The 16386-nt window shown below is 28.1% G+C and overlaps 1 protein-coding gene across 1 annotated transcript in view; it reads left to right on the plus strand.

The window, feature by feature from the left end:
- hlk (hulk) overlaps positions 1-16386 on the plus strand; it is a 151044-nt gene that overhangs the window by 99066 nt on the left and 35592 nt on the right. Inside the window, exons 27-34 of the mRNA XM_076483714.1 lie at positions 778-915; positions 3531-3713; positions 4102-4233; positions 4758-4940; positions 8666-8803; positions 9018-9209; positions 9674-9811; positions 14115-14156. Of these exons, the coding sequence (XP_076339829.1) occupies positions 778-915; positions 3531-3713; positions 4102-4233; positions 4758-4940; positions 8666-8803; positions 9018-9209; positions 9674-9811; positions 14115-14156 (1146 nt within the window). The remainder of the gene's footprint in view (positions 1-777; positions 916-3530; positions 3714-4101; positions 4234-4757; positions 4941-8665; positions 8804-9017; positions 9210-9673; positions 9812-14114; positions 14157-16386) is intronic.

Below are 16386 nucleotides of genomic sequence, written 5' to 3' on the forward strand. Positions count from 1 at the left end.
TTATTCTTACTTCTGAATATATTTTGTGATAGTTAATGAGAAGTGATGTAATGACAAAACTGTAGTCAAGCCTGTATGGGAGGGAGACTTTATGTTGTTGTTTTTTTTACATTATACAATCTTACCCATATTGGGAGCGTACTGCTATAAAATAGGTTTTTTTAGAGATATTCTTTTTGTTCTAGATTGTACTGTTAGCAGTTTTTTTAAAGAATATGAATATTACTGGAAGGTTAAGTCTGACTGAAATGTTGAATTGATTTATAGATAGAAACTGTCTGATAAATTTCATTGGTTGTGTGTTCTACTCATTCTTTAAGTAAATATCATACTTATTTTCCAGTGCATTAGTGTAATCTCATTGAGATTGATAAATAATATACAATAGTCTTAATTAATAAGAGCAAATACATTAAATGTTTTTATTTTTTGTTCTTTCAATACAATTGATTTCAAAATTTAAAGAGCTTAAAAGTGAAATAAACTCCTGGTTGTTTACAGCTTGAAACATAGATACTTCACAGAAATTATAGTGATAGTCATTGTTACTATAGGAATATCACTAAAAGGCAGGATTACCAAATATACTTCATAAAATTTACTTATATTAAATTTAACCATAGACATGTTATGTGAATTGGTGATAGGTATTGTTAGTGTGATTTTCATAGAGGTTAGTGACATTCTAACCAAAATACATTCTATAGAGGTTACTAAGGGGTATTTAACCAGAGTTACACGTAATTTGTTTTTAATATATATCTGAACTTTAAACAGGTAACCTGAAGAATGAAGAAGACGTTCTTCAATGGCTAATTGATAACAAAGATGTGGAAGAAGAAGTCATTGAATATGTAGATAGAAGAATGCTAGAGATGTTACTGGATGATGTAGAAAACCTTGCTGTCTACTTCTGTTAGTAATTTGTGCTTTTTTTTATACATTTTTCTTGATATCATCCTTTTTTATAACTTTTCTATATATATATTATTCTTTTGACAGCATGTATTGGTTAATTCATTACTCTTTCACAGTATGGTATAGTTGTTTGATCATTGAAATATTCACATTCTTGTTGGTTCTACCAACATAAAAGTTTGCAAATGAACTTTAAATAATATGATAAGTTGTGTCTTCAAACTCTTGCCGTTGTTAATTGATTTTGTCTTTAACTGAATTAGTAAAATACTGTTCAGTTGAAGAACAAATTTCTCACAAGGCTTTGATAGCTATAATATTTTTGGGATATCCTTTAACATTAGTAAACTGCATTGACTTTCCACATTTTTAGGACTTCAACATATTTATTAAGCACTTTGTTTATTTCTGTATGCAAAATATAATGACAATATGAAATTTATGATAACTGTTTGAGCCATATAGATGCAGAGGTATAATTGTACCATGGTTAGACTGCAAGACTGGTAAGAGAAAGTATTTCTCTGACATCCAAAAACAAATGTGGCAGTGTGTTCATGTTTTTTGTAAGTGTCATTATCAGATATACTTTTGTGATTGGAGGTTCATTGACATAAGTCATTAGTGTTGTCATTGGTTACAATCAAATGGCAATGTTTCTGTTACTCGGATGAACAAACTAATTGTAACTGACTAAAGAAAAGGTGATTAGGTTTATAAAACTCAGGAGAACACAGGATGATATTTTAAAAATGTGCAAAAGAATAAAGATGAGTAGGTAACCCTGTTTTTATTATTCTGACAGTGCAAGCTGATGAAAATAGCACAGGAAAGGTCTCAGAGTAGAGGTTAGGTTTTTTTATTTCTAGAGAAGGGCTAACACCACCTTAAAGATTGTTAACCAGCCATTTATTCTGCACTACTACATTTTCAACATGGTAGACAAAGGCTTTTCTAAGACAATGATTTACAAATCTTTCCAACTTATATGTCAATATGTATTTGAAAAGTAGGACAGTGACGAATTTCATTTTCTTTCGTATGTACAACCACCAGATATGATCTCTAGTATAAACTTAATCATATTTCATGCAGCTGTAATCTTTTGCTGACATCTGCAAACCATGTTTTGTGGAAGTATTTAACAAATGAACAAGATATTTTTTTAGTTTACTGTGGAACCATTTTCATCCAAAACTAAGATCTGCTAACCAAGAATCAGTTGATTGTTCTAATAAAGTATCCAAATGGTATGGTTTTAGTCATTACTGTAGAAGAGGCTACCATCAGGAAATAAAAATATCTGACAGATAATAAGTTTAATTTTTCTACAAAAATGTTGTGATGCAAGATTAAGTTAGGTTTAGATAAATTTTCCCTTTACCAGAAATATTCCCGTTGCTGATAAAATAGCTGAAAAATCAACAACCACAATCACACACTTCAAATAAACTCTGTGAAACAAGGATTATTTTTATACTAACTCATTATTATTCTTAGTAAGTGTGATAAGCAAATTGTTTTGTAAATGGCAGATTTATTTGTAAACAAATTGTTCTTGTGATGCAATGATTAATTTTAAGTTAGATTAATATTTTTCTTTAGCTGGTAGAATTAAAAGGATCAGACAAGTAAAGCCCACCCAGTGTTGGTTCTGCCCTGTTTTATTTTTATTCTATTTCTCATTTTTAACTTAAAATTATTTATTTATTCTTAGATATTAGTAAATTCCAATTCAGATTTTGACATTCGAGTGTGTATACATGACTTCTGGTCATTATAAATGGTTATTTCTCATACATTTTACTTCTGAAGAGTACTTTATAAAACTTGTGTTTTGTGTATAAATTTGTAGCTCATTATTATTATAGCTCAACAAATGTTTATTCAATATAAGAACAGATTGTTACACCACCTTAGAAATTAGTTTTGAGTTTACTTGCTTATTAATTATATTACAAGTTACAGCTTTTACAAATTTTACTTACTGTAAAAACTGAATTGTAATATAGCATCAACTCAGAAAGTTTCTGTTATTTCACTGAGGGCCTGGCAATGCAAGGTGGTTAGGATGCTCGACTCACAGTCTTTTGGTTGGGGGTTCATGGAGGCATTATATTGTGATGGTCAGTCCCAATATTCGTTGTTAAAAGAGTAACTCAAGAGTTGGAAGTGGGTGATGATGATGACTGTCTGCCATGCCTTTCCTCTAATCTTCTCTGCTAAATAAGGGATGGCTAGTGCAGATATCCTTTGTACAGCTTTGCATGAAATTTATAACAAACAATCAAATACTTTGCCAAGAGTAGCATGATCTTTTTATATGCATATTTAGTCAACCTTTTAAATGTATTATGTATACTATTTCTTGTCTGTGTAATTAGATTCATTTAAGGAATCATGTTTATATAACAGAGGTTTATTAATCTTAAAAGAAATAAACAAAATATTTTCAAATAAGGTTTCTAACAGTTTTTTGCATTATATAAACCCAAAGGTTTGCAGATAATGAATGATGCTGTTGTAACTAAATCATCTTTTAAAGGATAAAAATAAAAAGTTGAATTATTATTGGTTAAAATACTATCACTAAAATATTTATTTACATTTAGATGAAGATAACTGTGCTGATTGTGAGGCTGTTCTTCAAGAGCTAGAAAATATTGATGATGATACAGATCGCCATGGCATCCACTTTGTTAAAACAGGTGATGTGGCACTTGCCAAAGAGTTAGGAGTCACAGAGTTTCCATCTTTGGTTTATTTTGAAGATAAAATTCCTAGTATTTATTCAGGTGAGAAAAATTAATTTTTTTACTGTTTTTCAAAGTAATGGATAAATATTATCTGAACATCTGTTGAATAGCTGTTATAATATTTTTTAAATTTATTAACCTTTTGTTTGTTTGTATATTTGTGTACCTGCCTGTATATTCTTAATTTTTTTTCCATAGCACTGTGAATCACAAAACACAAATTCACCAAAAATAAAACAGATGTACAAGACTCAGAATATTTCATATTTGTAGCTCTTCCTTACCTTTTACTTATGGAGAAAAACTCCCAAACTTCAAAAGCACTGAAGTATCAGGAATCATTTCCACATTGCTCACTACATTTATTAAACAGTGACAAAATGTATAACAGATGACTTTAAATTTTAGCACATTATCTCTCTTCTAGGTGATCTTGGGGATGAAGAGAAAGTTTTGGAATGGCTAATTAAACAGAAAAATGAAGATACAATTGAGAACATCAACAGAGAAATGCTGTTTAAGCTGATTGAAGAACAAGATTATTTAGCAGTATACTTTTGTATGTTTATTCTTTTTCCTACTTTATTTTGGTACTTTTAATATGATATTTTTTTTGAATTCTTTTCAATATTATGAAACCTCTATAACTCAGCCTTATTCATGCCTGTTTTACAATATTTATTATATATGCTGAAGTCTAAATATTCTGAAGTATTTAAGTCTATGCAGTAATGTCTTTAGATTTAAACTTATCCATGTTTGAAAATCAAAACTGTAAAATTATTGTTTTAAAAGTATACTTGTTTTAAAGTCCACATACTGAAGTTTTGAAATTCAAAGTTATAAATATAAGTAAGTCCTTACTTAAACTGACAAACATTGTGTGAGGAAAATGTATGAAGCTATTGGTGTAAGAGATTAGTTTATATGAGTGGTGTATTAAATACTTTATTTTTCATATTTTAGATAGTAGTATTTTATTTTAGTTTCATTATATTTCCATCATACCAGAATAATATTTTATATTTTTAAAAGCTACATTATCAGTTTTGTGAATTTATCAGTATTGTTTATATTTTACAGATATAGAGGACCACAAAGAAAGCCAAGAAATTTTGAAACATTTGGAAGAGATTGATGATGACTGCAGTGACTATGAAGTTCAGTTAGTTAAAATGAAAGATAATTTGATGGCCAAGAAATATCGTATCAGAAACCCTCCTGGACTTGTCTTCTTCCGCCATGGAAAAGATATAAAATATCCAGGCAATTCTATTTTTGTGAAATGTTCTTTGTGTTTTATATATTTAGTGACAAACACTGTAGAAGTGAATATAAAATATCTATATGAAAAGAAAATTTACAATCACAGTTTAAAAATATGATATTTTATTGATTGATAGCCAAGAATATAAATTATAAATCATCAAATTTATTGGAAAACATTATGATGAAGCATTTTAATGCTTTTCTTATAGTTTTGTTACTTTTCACACGAAAATTGCACAGTTTCACTGCATAAAACAAACAAGCATTGCTAAAACTGTACTTGCTGGCAGCTTTTATTATGAAATATGCATTTGTTTACTTCATTGCTAATCCTTCAATTATAAGTGACCTTTGTTCACTGCATTCTTTAATCCTTAATCATTAGAGCAAATTGAGAAAATGAGCATATGTTGTTATCTTAACATTTTCAATCATTGCATTATTCTAATATGGAATTAATTTTCCCATTCATTTTCGCATTTATGTTTTTTTTTTCTTTATAAGTAATTCTCAAACTGCTCTTGATTTTATATGATAGACCTCATTTTTAAGGTGCTCAATTGTGTGTTGTGAAAAATACGTTTTTGTCAAAAAATATTTTGCAACAAATTTTATGGAGATTTCCCACGTGGCAAATGAATCCTAGTGTTGACTAAGTACTACCACAAGGTTGCCGTTATGTTTGGTTTTTAGATATGTAGTGATCCTTCACTGATCTTCTGTAAATGAATTAAATTGATAATTATATAATGATCATAATAATAATGTTTTTACTTAAAATGATTACAATTACAAATAATTAAATATCCATTTAGCTAATTTATTTATGTATATTGTCTGAATAGGATAAGTATAAAAGTAAAATTTGATAAAGGCTTGAGTTATCAGATTACTTTTAAACCTTGTTAAACAATTGACTTATTTGATCTGATAATAATGTTATTTTCTTTGTTGAACATAATGTATAAAAAACACTTGCAAACATTGCAAGTCAATAAAACCATTGTAAAAATGTTAAAAAGTAAAAATACTATGATTGTAAACAAAACTAGAACCAAACATCAATAAAACATCTTTAACACACCTTTAAGAATTTCCGGTTATATGTCTTCGTTGCATTGCACTATATAATATTTCTCTATATAGGCGTAAACTCTTATACTTAATATTGACAAAACCTTCTCTAAACATCATACATTTGTTACTGTGTTAAACTTTTAATAAAGTTATCTCTGTTATCTATTCAATCACTATATAAACTGTATCAAATAGATATACTTTAACACAAAAAAAATATACTTTCACGATTCACAAAAGAATGAAACAGAAAGTAAGATTTACAGAAACTATAAAAGAAGGAAATTCCTGAGCCAGTGTATTTATTCTATGAGTACATGATAAGTTTATTCTTACTCTATTCAGTCGTATTTAAACTTTGTAGCTATTTCCAAAGCTATATATCATTAACCCTTTCACAAAGGGTCAGGTTTAAAGGCCATATCATTGCTCTTTGTTGACTTGCATTCAAAATTTTACTGAACTGCAATTTTATGAATTTATGTTAGTAAGTTAAGAATTAAATTGTAGATAATAATTCGAACTTTAATATTATATATGAGCTAATTTCTTAATTTAAAAGTAAATATTAAAATAACACATTAAATATATATTTTAGTGAGACACATGGTATGTTGAATGCATCACTGTTTAAAATTAGATGTTTATGATGTCAAAATACAAAGTCTATAATTTTATGCAAATTAGGAACTCAAATTACTAATATTAACAAGCTAGAATATAAAATAAGAACCTCGCATCTTTTTATTTTGCTGAGATATGGCTTATGTACTGAATCAAACACAGTGGCCCCATTCAACTCTTTCCATTTTTTGAAACAGTTCCTTATATACTTTTGCTACAGTATATGACATGAAAATAACCAATCAACAGTTTATTATGTCCTCAGAGTAGTTTTCTCAGTTTTTAATTTTTGAAAAAGCTACCATGCTCTTTCAATCCATATTTTCAAGGAGGTAGATTGTGTCTTTAGTCTGCTTGAAGTTTCATATTTTGTAAAATCTAAATCAATTATAATTATCAAATCGTAATGAATTATAGTGATAAATTATAGTACTTTTAATGTCTTTTAACTTATAATTATATACTACTTGTAACTTTAGTAGTAATAATTAATTTGACAACCTACAAAAATCATTATGCCCAGCTAAGTGGGGTTATAGTCTGGGGATTTCAAAGTTCATATCTTATTTCTAGTAATGTTGATAATGAAAATAAAAAGAGTTAGAGATGCACATTTACCTTTTGTAATTAAAATTAAATAGTTATAGTTGTCTCTGAATTTGTATTTTGATTTTTTAAACTAAATCCTTGTTTTCATTTTTTTTTAAAGCTGTCACCTATATAGTTATAACACTTCCATTTTTGCCTGTTTTAGAATTAGTCACTGAAATATGTTTCTCATGAGTAATTTAATTTCCAAATAATGAAAAATCATTTTATAACAACTTTATATCATAAGAGCAGCAGGGTTCTCACCAACACCACCTTTGTTGAAAACAAACCTCTAATGTTCTTCTTTTAAGATTTGTAAAAAATGTCATCTAGAGTAGACACACTGTGTTAATGTATTTGAAAACAGTCAAGGTGAAAAAAATTATCATGGCAATGTTTAATTGACATACATATGGTTGTGTTAATTTAGAGATAATCAATCATTAGCTGGACAGTAACTGGAATGCTGTAGATGCCAGCTGTGTTGACTTCATAAATAGAAAATAAAACTTGTATGGTATTTAATAAACCAATTAAATTTAAACACTGACATAATATTTCTTTTTGATAATGTGTGACCTTTTTGTATCAGTCTCTGAAAAAATGAAGAGGATCTTAGACTTCCCCTTTCAGATCAATGTGAAGCTATACAACATTAAATAATACAGTTATTAATTCTTAAAACAATTGATGGAATGGTTGAGGTGGAGCTTTAGACTCTGTCCACAAATTAGCACCTGGTTATACAACATTAAAGAAGATAGTTATTAAATCTTGATCAGCACCTGCTTTTACAATATTGATTTTGGAAAAAAAATTGTCCACCAGGTCTCTTCCCTTAAACAACAGTAAATTATACTTTATTTAACATTTAAATAACCAGAGTGTTGGTGGTCTGTGCTATCAGCCAGTTGTCTTCCCACTTGTCAGCAATTTAAAATAAATGACTGAGGCAGATAACCTTAGTTGCATTGCAATAACAAATACAGAACAAGCAAATTGAACCTGAGACCCTCAAATTATGAAACATCCCCCACACACCCATTATAAAGCTTTGTACATAACAGCATACAAGCATAATGGCAACATTTCAATTACTTGGATAGTCAAAAGCAGCAATAATTGAAAGCCCTAATTTCATTTAGTTGATTATCTTTATAGCATTTGATTTAATTTTAACTTATATTAAATGGTTGTTAAAATAATCAAAAATGGTAATTATAACAAACACTAATTTCAGTTAATTGAATATTTTCCTGACATTAATCAGTTACATTGCCCTATTCTAATCACTTTCTATAATTAGTGTGTCTTAAGTGATGAAAACACATTTTGTTACACTATTGTTCATTAGCTTGTAATTACAGCTTACTACTTGTATATGATAAACATACACTTTTACTATTTGACTAATTTATTAATTTCATCAGGTGATCTCTATGATGAAGAAGAAGTATTGGAATGGCTGACAAATCCAGAGAACATGGAACTTAGTGACGCTATTGAGAAAGTTAATCGCAGGATGTTTGAGAGGGTCCTATCTCGATCTGATGTTGCTGTATTTTTTTGTTAGTGAACAATTAATTTGAAATTATTATCATTTTAGAAAATATTTTTAGTGCTTTTAAGGCAATTAATATATAGCTTTTTAGTAATTCCATATCAATCGGTAAAAGACAAATAGAAAACATGTTCAAAAATTGCTTTCAAAAGTATTGCATGAATTTTCTTATATTTTTGTAAGCTTGTTTAAATTTCTGTGTGTATTTAATATTACATTAGACACCAAATCAAAATGTAAAACATGTGACAAGGTTCTGGAGGAGCTGGAGAAAATTGATGATGAAGCTGATACTGCAGAAATTCACTTTGTTAAAATTGATGATCCAATCTTTGCAAAGAAATTTGGTGTTTTTGCACTTCCTGCTGTTGTGTTTTTCAAGCAGGATGAAAAAGAACCTTTGATATATGCAGGTAGGTTTCATAGACTGTCTTGTTCTGAAATTCACAGATATTTTATAGCAATCTAAAATAAGGAAAAATATTCTTGTTGCTGTAAATATTTTTTAGTATATATATATATATATAATTCAGGATGTTAAAAGAAAGGATAAACATTTCCAAGATCATTATTATCTTTATGTATACTTTTTAAAACTAGATCTTAAGCAACATCCACTATCAAACATTACTTGCCTAAATAGTTTCAAGGGTATTTTTGTGGTAGAATTTTTGTTTTAATGAACTACTACTGGCTGTTTTTATAGTATCTGACAGTAATTTGTCTTCTGTGCTGAGGCTTTATAGGAGCTAGAACATCATCCCACTTCAGAAACAAACAGGGAATTCCATTAATGCAAAAACTGTGCATTTTTAAAGCAATATTTACTAACAACTGTTTTAATAAATGGTTGTAATACAGTTTCATTATTTTATAGGGGAGTTAAAAAATGGGGAAAAGATTTTGGAGTGGCTTCTTCTACAGAAAGATCCAAGCAGTGAAACGATTGAAGAAGTAAATGGAGAGGAGCTACAGCAGATGATTGAAAAGGCTGAATCTCTTGCTGTTTACTTTTGTGAGTTAGCTAATGATCATTTTCATATTATTTTACTGTAATGATTTTCTTGATAAATTTAGACATTTTATTAAAATGTTTTTCTTTCTTATTAACACAAAGAACTGAAAGATGATAGAATTATACCTTATTTAAATGTTATTTTTTTGATACATGAATGAATAAGGCATGTAATTACAATATGTTTTTGTACACACAAAGAAGTGTATTATTCGTTAAAAGAAATGTTTGTTTGCACTTTCTTAAATCTCCTTTTTCATACACCAAATGTTTGACTGAGTTAAACAATATGAAATAGTTTGCAGATGTTGATTGTATTTAAGTTAAGAGCATGACTTCAGATTTTAGATATGTTTTGATGAGTTCTGTATGGCATTTCAAATGTTCTTCAATTAATATTTAATCCAATCTCTCCAGAATCATATTCTTACTGAAAAAAGGGTATCAAAAGTTTTCTCTCTGTCCAACAAATACTACATATGGATTTATCTTTATGGGGTAGAAAGTAAAATTACTTAATTTAGCTTTCATGTATAAACTTTAAACTTCCTGGATTTAGCTTGTAAGCATGTATGGATTAGTTTATAAGTTTAAATGCTTCAACTTATAAAATTGCAGAATTTAACTTCTGTATATTAGTTTTTAAATTTACAAACTTCATCTTACAAGAATAAACTTGTAAATTTATAGGCTTCATTGCAATGTCTGTGGATTAGCTTAGAAATTTAAAGACATTAGCTTACATAGAATACATTAGGATATTCATGATTAATGGTAGTGATACAAGAATAACACGTCTAGGCTTTACAACTTCTTCCATTGTGTGATAGCTCTGCAGACTTATTTCTGCTATAGGAAGTGCCTTTGTACAGTGCATTGAGGATGGTATTGTCTTTCTTCTTTTTTTACATGCTTTTTAAAGTCCACCATTTATGCATGGACAATGATTTTCAAGGCCCAAAAATCAATAGGAAACATCTGCTGATAGGATATCATGAATTCTGGTGTTCATCTGTGCTTTGTACATGATCTGGCAAGACATGTGATTGGATGATGTATAGAACTTATAGTCAATCCTTTTATCCATTTCCAAACCAAAGAAAACCTTGTAGTTGAAGTTCTGCTATCTGGGTGTCTTCTCTGCTCAGTAGGTCAAGATTAGGGACCTCTGTACTTGAATCCTAAGAGTTCCTAATCTGGCCATTCAATTCATGAATTGCACAAGCTACTCTTAAGATTGAAAACACCAATATTTATTTAGTGAGGAAAGAGAATTCTTATTTTAAAATGTAATATTTAAAGAAAGCATTAAATTCATACTACAAACTAACATGCCCTTGCTGCATAAAGAAATAAGTATAATTTGCAACATTCCATTATAACTTTATAGCACAAACATAACAAATATAAGTATTCCTTATCACTTACTATCAAAATGTAATGTCAAAATATATATATATAAAGCCTGACAGTGTTATTATCATAAATACATCCAAAGATAAGATACATTTAATTAATTCTGAGAACCATTGTGATTTGTAGTCTAAAGTTAACCCAAAATCATCAGAATTTAGCTTACCTTCGTAACTCCAAATTGTAAGTTTGATTTTTATTTTAATAATTTATTTTAGCATACTGTTGCTTCCAACTGCTTACTTAAAAACAAACTGAAACATTATGAAACTTTTCTTGTTCCAAAGGTGAAGTAAGTTTTACATTATAGTTTAGTTCTATACTCTAATGTACTATATTAATTAAAATTAGTCTTTATTTTTGTAAAAAAAAAAAAAAAAACATCAAACAATATATAATATAGACAAAAATTGAACTTTTTGACAGGTGTGTTTCAGAGGAAAGCAAATTTACTTCTTAAAAGGGCTAGAGCTTTATAATGTTCATTTTTTTTGATAAATTTTAATAGGCAAATTTATCTTGCCTTTTAGCTATATAGCTAAAATATAGTCATGAAAATATAGTCTGAGTTTTTTACTGTTTATTATTGTTTTATAGTCTGTTGAATAAATAATCAGTTAATTGTCATTAATAGCAAAAATACCCAGCTGATGATTCAATGTATTCTAATAAGTTTAGGTTTTAATTGATTTTTAATATACTTTTTATTGGTTTATTTTATAGAATAGACTACATTAGTTTATAAGTCACTTGTTAATTTAGATTTAGATAGCTAACTTACTTTTGTTCAGGAGGTCTGAAATAATAAGTATATAAGACAATAAGCATTTGAATTTATATATTTATTTATATGCAAAATCCTGGTTAATTTATACATGTGTACAATGTTGCAAATATCTGGAGAGACTATGCCTATTCTATTACTGGAAAGTTACTATAACACGAAGAATAACACAAAGAAATTTTGTATGTCTTCCTTAATAAAAATATTTATGTGAACACTGTTGCATCTAATTTGGATATTTGTCATTTCAAACAGTAAAGTTTAACAATCTGTGCTATATTTTTTGCTTCAGATTTCATGTTCAGTTCTTAAAATTGCTTTAATTCATCATCAACTGAAAATTGAATGTGCTTCAACTAATTTCTACAATGTTTTTTACATTTTTCTTTTTTGATCTGTATGTTACATTTTCATTGTGTGCCTGATAATTTGCATTGTTTTGTTACTACCTTTCTTACATTGTTTTAGTTTATGATATTACTTTGTATGCTTTTGTGTAAACACCTGTAGCAGTTAGTTAAGTGTTTAATTTATATACGTACTCAGTCTACATGTTTGTAAGTAACATAATACAGTGAGGGATTATTGCAAAAATTTGCAACTAGGCTACAATTCTCTTACCTTTGGCAAAACCTTAGTATGATCCTTATTGAAAAGAATGCATACATACATACATACATATGTATTTGCTCTCTTATACTTTTCTGTTATAAGTTAATAATATAAGTGTTATTCATTTTAATATTTGGTGTGTGCCTACTTGCAAGGTATGTGTTCACGAGTACTGCAGTGTTTGATAAACATTAGAAATATTTGAGAAAGCAATCACCACCCAAGGCATTTGTATAGTTAGAGCCTTTAACAGTATATTAGACCAAATATTTCTAACCTTCAAAAATTTTTTATTCACATTTGTCTTTTGAAAAAACTGAGTTATGTTACTTTTCTATACACTTAAGTTTGTTTTAATAGGCATTGATCAAGGTTAGTGAAAGAACACTGATATTGAGTTCTTTTTAGACAAGTAAGTCTTTGTGTCTTCAGTTAGAAGATATTATGAAACTTTTTACAGAAAAAAATTCTGTAAATAAATTATTTTGTTTTATATCTCTTGTATTTTCATTGTTTCATGTAAAAAACCATAATGTGCCCATTGCCATCTGTGTGGCATTGGTTCTTGTTAAGAAGTGTTTGTTTTCTCAAATGTTTAATTAAACTGGTGTTCTCTAATTGAAAGAAAAACTTTTATGATGAAATTTAGAATTTTTTATGTAGCTAGTCATAAGAATAGAGCTGGTATTTTCCTTCTGTGATAGAGTATCATTCAATCATATAAACAGAAAAATATTACCATGGAATTTACTGCTTTGGTAAAGCAGTTAACTTATTCATAAAATATGCTGTTCTTGAGAATTTTTATCACTATTTCCATGTTATCACACAAAGTTTAAGAAGAAATGCATGTACCCAAAGACATATCAGCAGCCAATATCTTTATAACTTTAGAAGTACACATTTTATGAATTGAACATGTATACAGGTATGTAATCTTATAGGCATAATAGTCTATGGTATGTCTGTGTATATTTATTTATACATATACCTTTTTCAATAGTTCCTCAAAAAAATACTTAATATATATTTATACATATTTAATTGAAGGAAATTTTCATTATGTTATTTTATTATTATTATAATAATTTCTTATAAATTTATTTCCTTTTATAATATGTGTAAATTCATATTAATGGAACAAAAGGTATTTTCAAAATGTCTTGTCAAGAAACTGAAAGTTGTGCCTGTGATCTATGTTTCAGTGTTTGCATGACTAATGTATGAATTCCAGAAAATTCTGTTAGAGTACTTAAATATCTGTTTCATATTGTCTGTCTTATGTTATGTAAGCTTCACATTTAATTCATTTTGTTATTTTTGAACGTACACTAAAAAAAACGTAACTACAAATCAAATGCAGAAAACTATGCTGTCCTCAGTGTTGTTCTTTTTCCAGAAATTGTGTTCTTTGTGTATGTTTCTATTGTCTGTACTTTCAGTCTATTTGGGATACAGAAACAAATAAACTTCCCTCTTCTTCTTTCTTGTAAGATGACAAGCAACTCTGTGAAAGGTGTGAGGATGGTAGCCTGGGTAGGTGGTGATCAATAGCCCCATTTTTATTATTATTCCAGCTTCCTAATAAACTGCACAATTTTGATGGATCTACCAACTGTTAAATTGCTCCATACTTCCAGACAAAAATAGCAGTGGGATTTGGTTATCCTGATTCTTTTACTATCCCTAAAAATAAAACCCATAATATAAATTTGACACATTTAGCCTCAATAAAATGTCTTAGTAGTAACAAACTAGTGAAGGTAGATAGTCCTAACTTTTTCTTAGTACCACCAAAAATTGTAATATCAAACCAAAGCTCATAGGAAGTAACTGATCTTAACTTTTGTGACAGTAGTTACAAAAATAAACTAATATGAGGTACTTGATCCTGACATATATATTACCTTTATCATAGAAAAACATTTATGGGGGTATTTTATCCTGACTCTAGTAGTACCATTAAGATTATATTAACAGGAAAAATAAAAAACTAGAATTAGTTGTAGTAAGTAATTAATTCTGACATTTGTACAACTAGCATTAGACAAAAATTACAAATAATTAATTTATCCTAACTTTTATAAAGCCATTGAGACTTAAATAATTAAAAAATACTAGATGAGAAAACAGTTGTATGAAATAATTTATCCTTATTGAAACAGTACCACTGTGAGACAGAAAAAGTAGTAGGATGTTGAATTATTCACAGAAATAGTAACACTAATATATTAATATCAGTTTAAGACTGTGCAATATCCAAAAGAAGTATCATTCATAGATTCTACATAGATAATTCCTCTATACATTTGTATGTTTTTTTTAATTCAAAAGTCAATTCTATCTTGTCACTGATTCTGGTAAATCCATCAACAGTGCTGTGAAGTTTGATGTTTTAGATGTGTCTTTAGCATCAGACTTCAGTTATGCTTCATCTTCCTGAGCAGTCACATGGTTTATTTTGTTTCTTTTATGTTGTCCTTTGTTTTTGTTTATTATTTAACCTCAGTTATGACTTTATTTTCAGCCTTCAGACTTCCAACTATCAAGTGCCTTATTTTAACAGTGGACCACTAATAATCATAGCTGATTTTTTTGCATGATTCTAACATGCCCTAAGGTTTTTTTTTTCACTTACTTAGCAAATATATAGCATTTATTTACTATTTTTTATTTCTTTGTTTAATCTGTATGCACAATAATTTTTAAAGTGAAATTTTAAATAGAGCAGATATTAATTTATTGAATTATTTTGAAATGTTTATCTACCTTACTTTTTGAGTTTCAAAGATGTTCTGTTTGTACTGATGACTTTATAAGATTACTAGTAAATGCAGTACACAGTAGTAAGACAGTAATCAATCAAATGTAGACATCAGTATAACCTAAAACATTTTTTTATCTGACTGTTCCAAAATGATGCTGTCAGCTGAACAATATAGGCAGAAATGTAATTGTCTGTATTAATTTTCCTTCTTTTTTAAGGTTAGTCTTGTGATGTTTCAACTATTTTGTTTCACATTGTGAAAAAAATTCAAATTGGTCAAATTTGTAAGCTGGGTTGGACAAGATGACCATTGAGTTGATAAATATAGTTTATTTTTGTTTAACATTGTTTATATCATTGTGATACATTTCAGAATTTACTAATTCCATCTTTAGCACAATTATTTTAAAACAGAATGAATTATCGCATTTTAAATCTTAGTAAGTCATTACTTATTAACTGAAACTTAGTTGATATAAACAAAATGTAATTTGAACTGTAATAACATATTAGTGTGTCGAGTAAGTATTAAAACTTATATCAGACAGTATATTGTTACAACATATATATTATTGCAGAAAATAATATAATTAGTGAAAGGATACCTGTTCTTACATCAGGATACAATTAAAGTTTTCACATAAGTAAAAAAATAATTCAATGAAAATAAAAGATAAATCTAAATATCTATATTTTATACACAGTATATTGATGATACTTTATCCTACTGTAAATACTGTTTACCTATTTTTTGATTATTTAAACACCCACCACATTAATATTAACTTTACCTATTATACTGAACAAAAATATTACATGTCCTTTCTTGATATCATACGTTGCACTAGCAGTTTCTCAACATCTGTCTAGTTTGTTCTCCCCTTTTGACAGCTTCACACCTTATAAACTATAAAATTTTTACTCTGTCTTCTGGATCCTGTTCAAACTATGAAATAACCTTTGAAGAGAACAGTTTTTCCAAAACCTACTACTTAAAAT

The sequence above is a fragment of the Tachypleus tridentatus genome, chromosome 13 (genome assembly GCF_004210375.1).
Source record: "Tachypleus tridentatus isolate NWPU-2018 chromosome 13, ASM421037v1, whole genome shotgun sequence".
In the NCBI taxonomy this organism is placed as follows: Eukaryota; Metazoa; Arthropoda; class Merostomata; order Xiphosura; family Limulidae; genus Tachypleus; species Tachypleus tridentatus.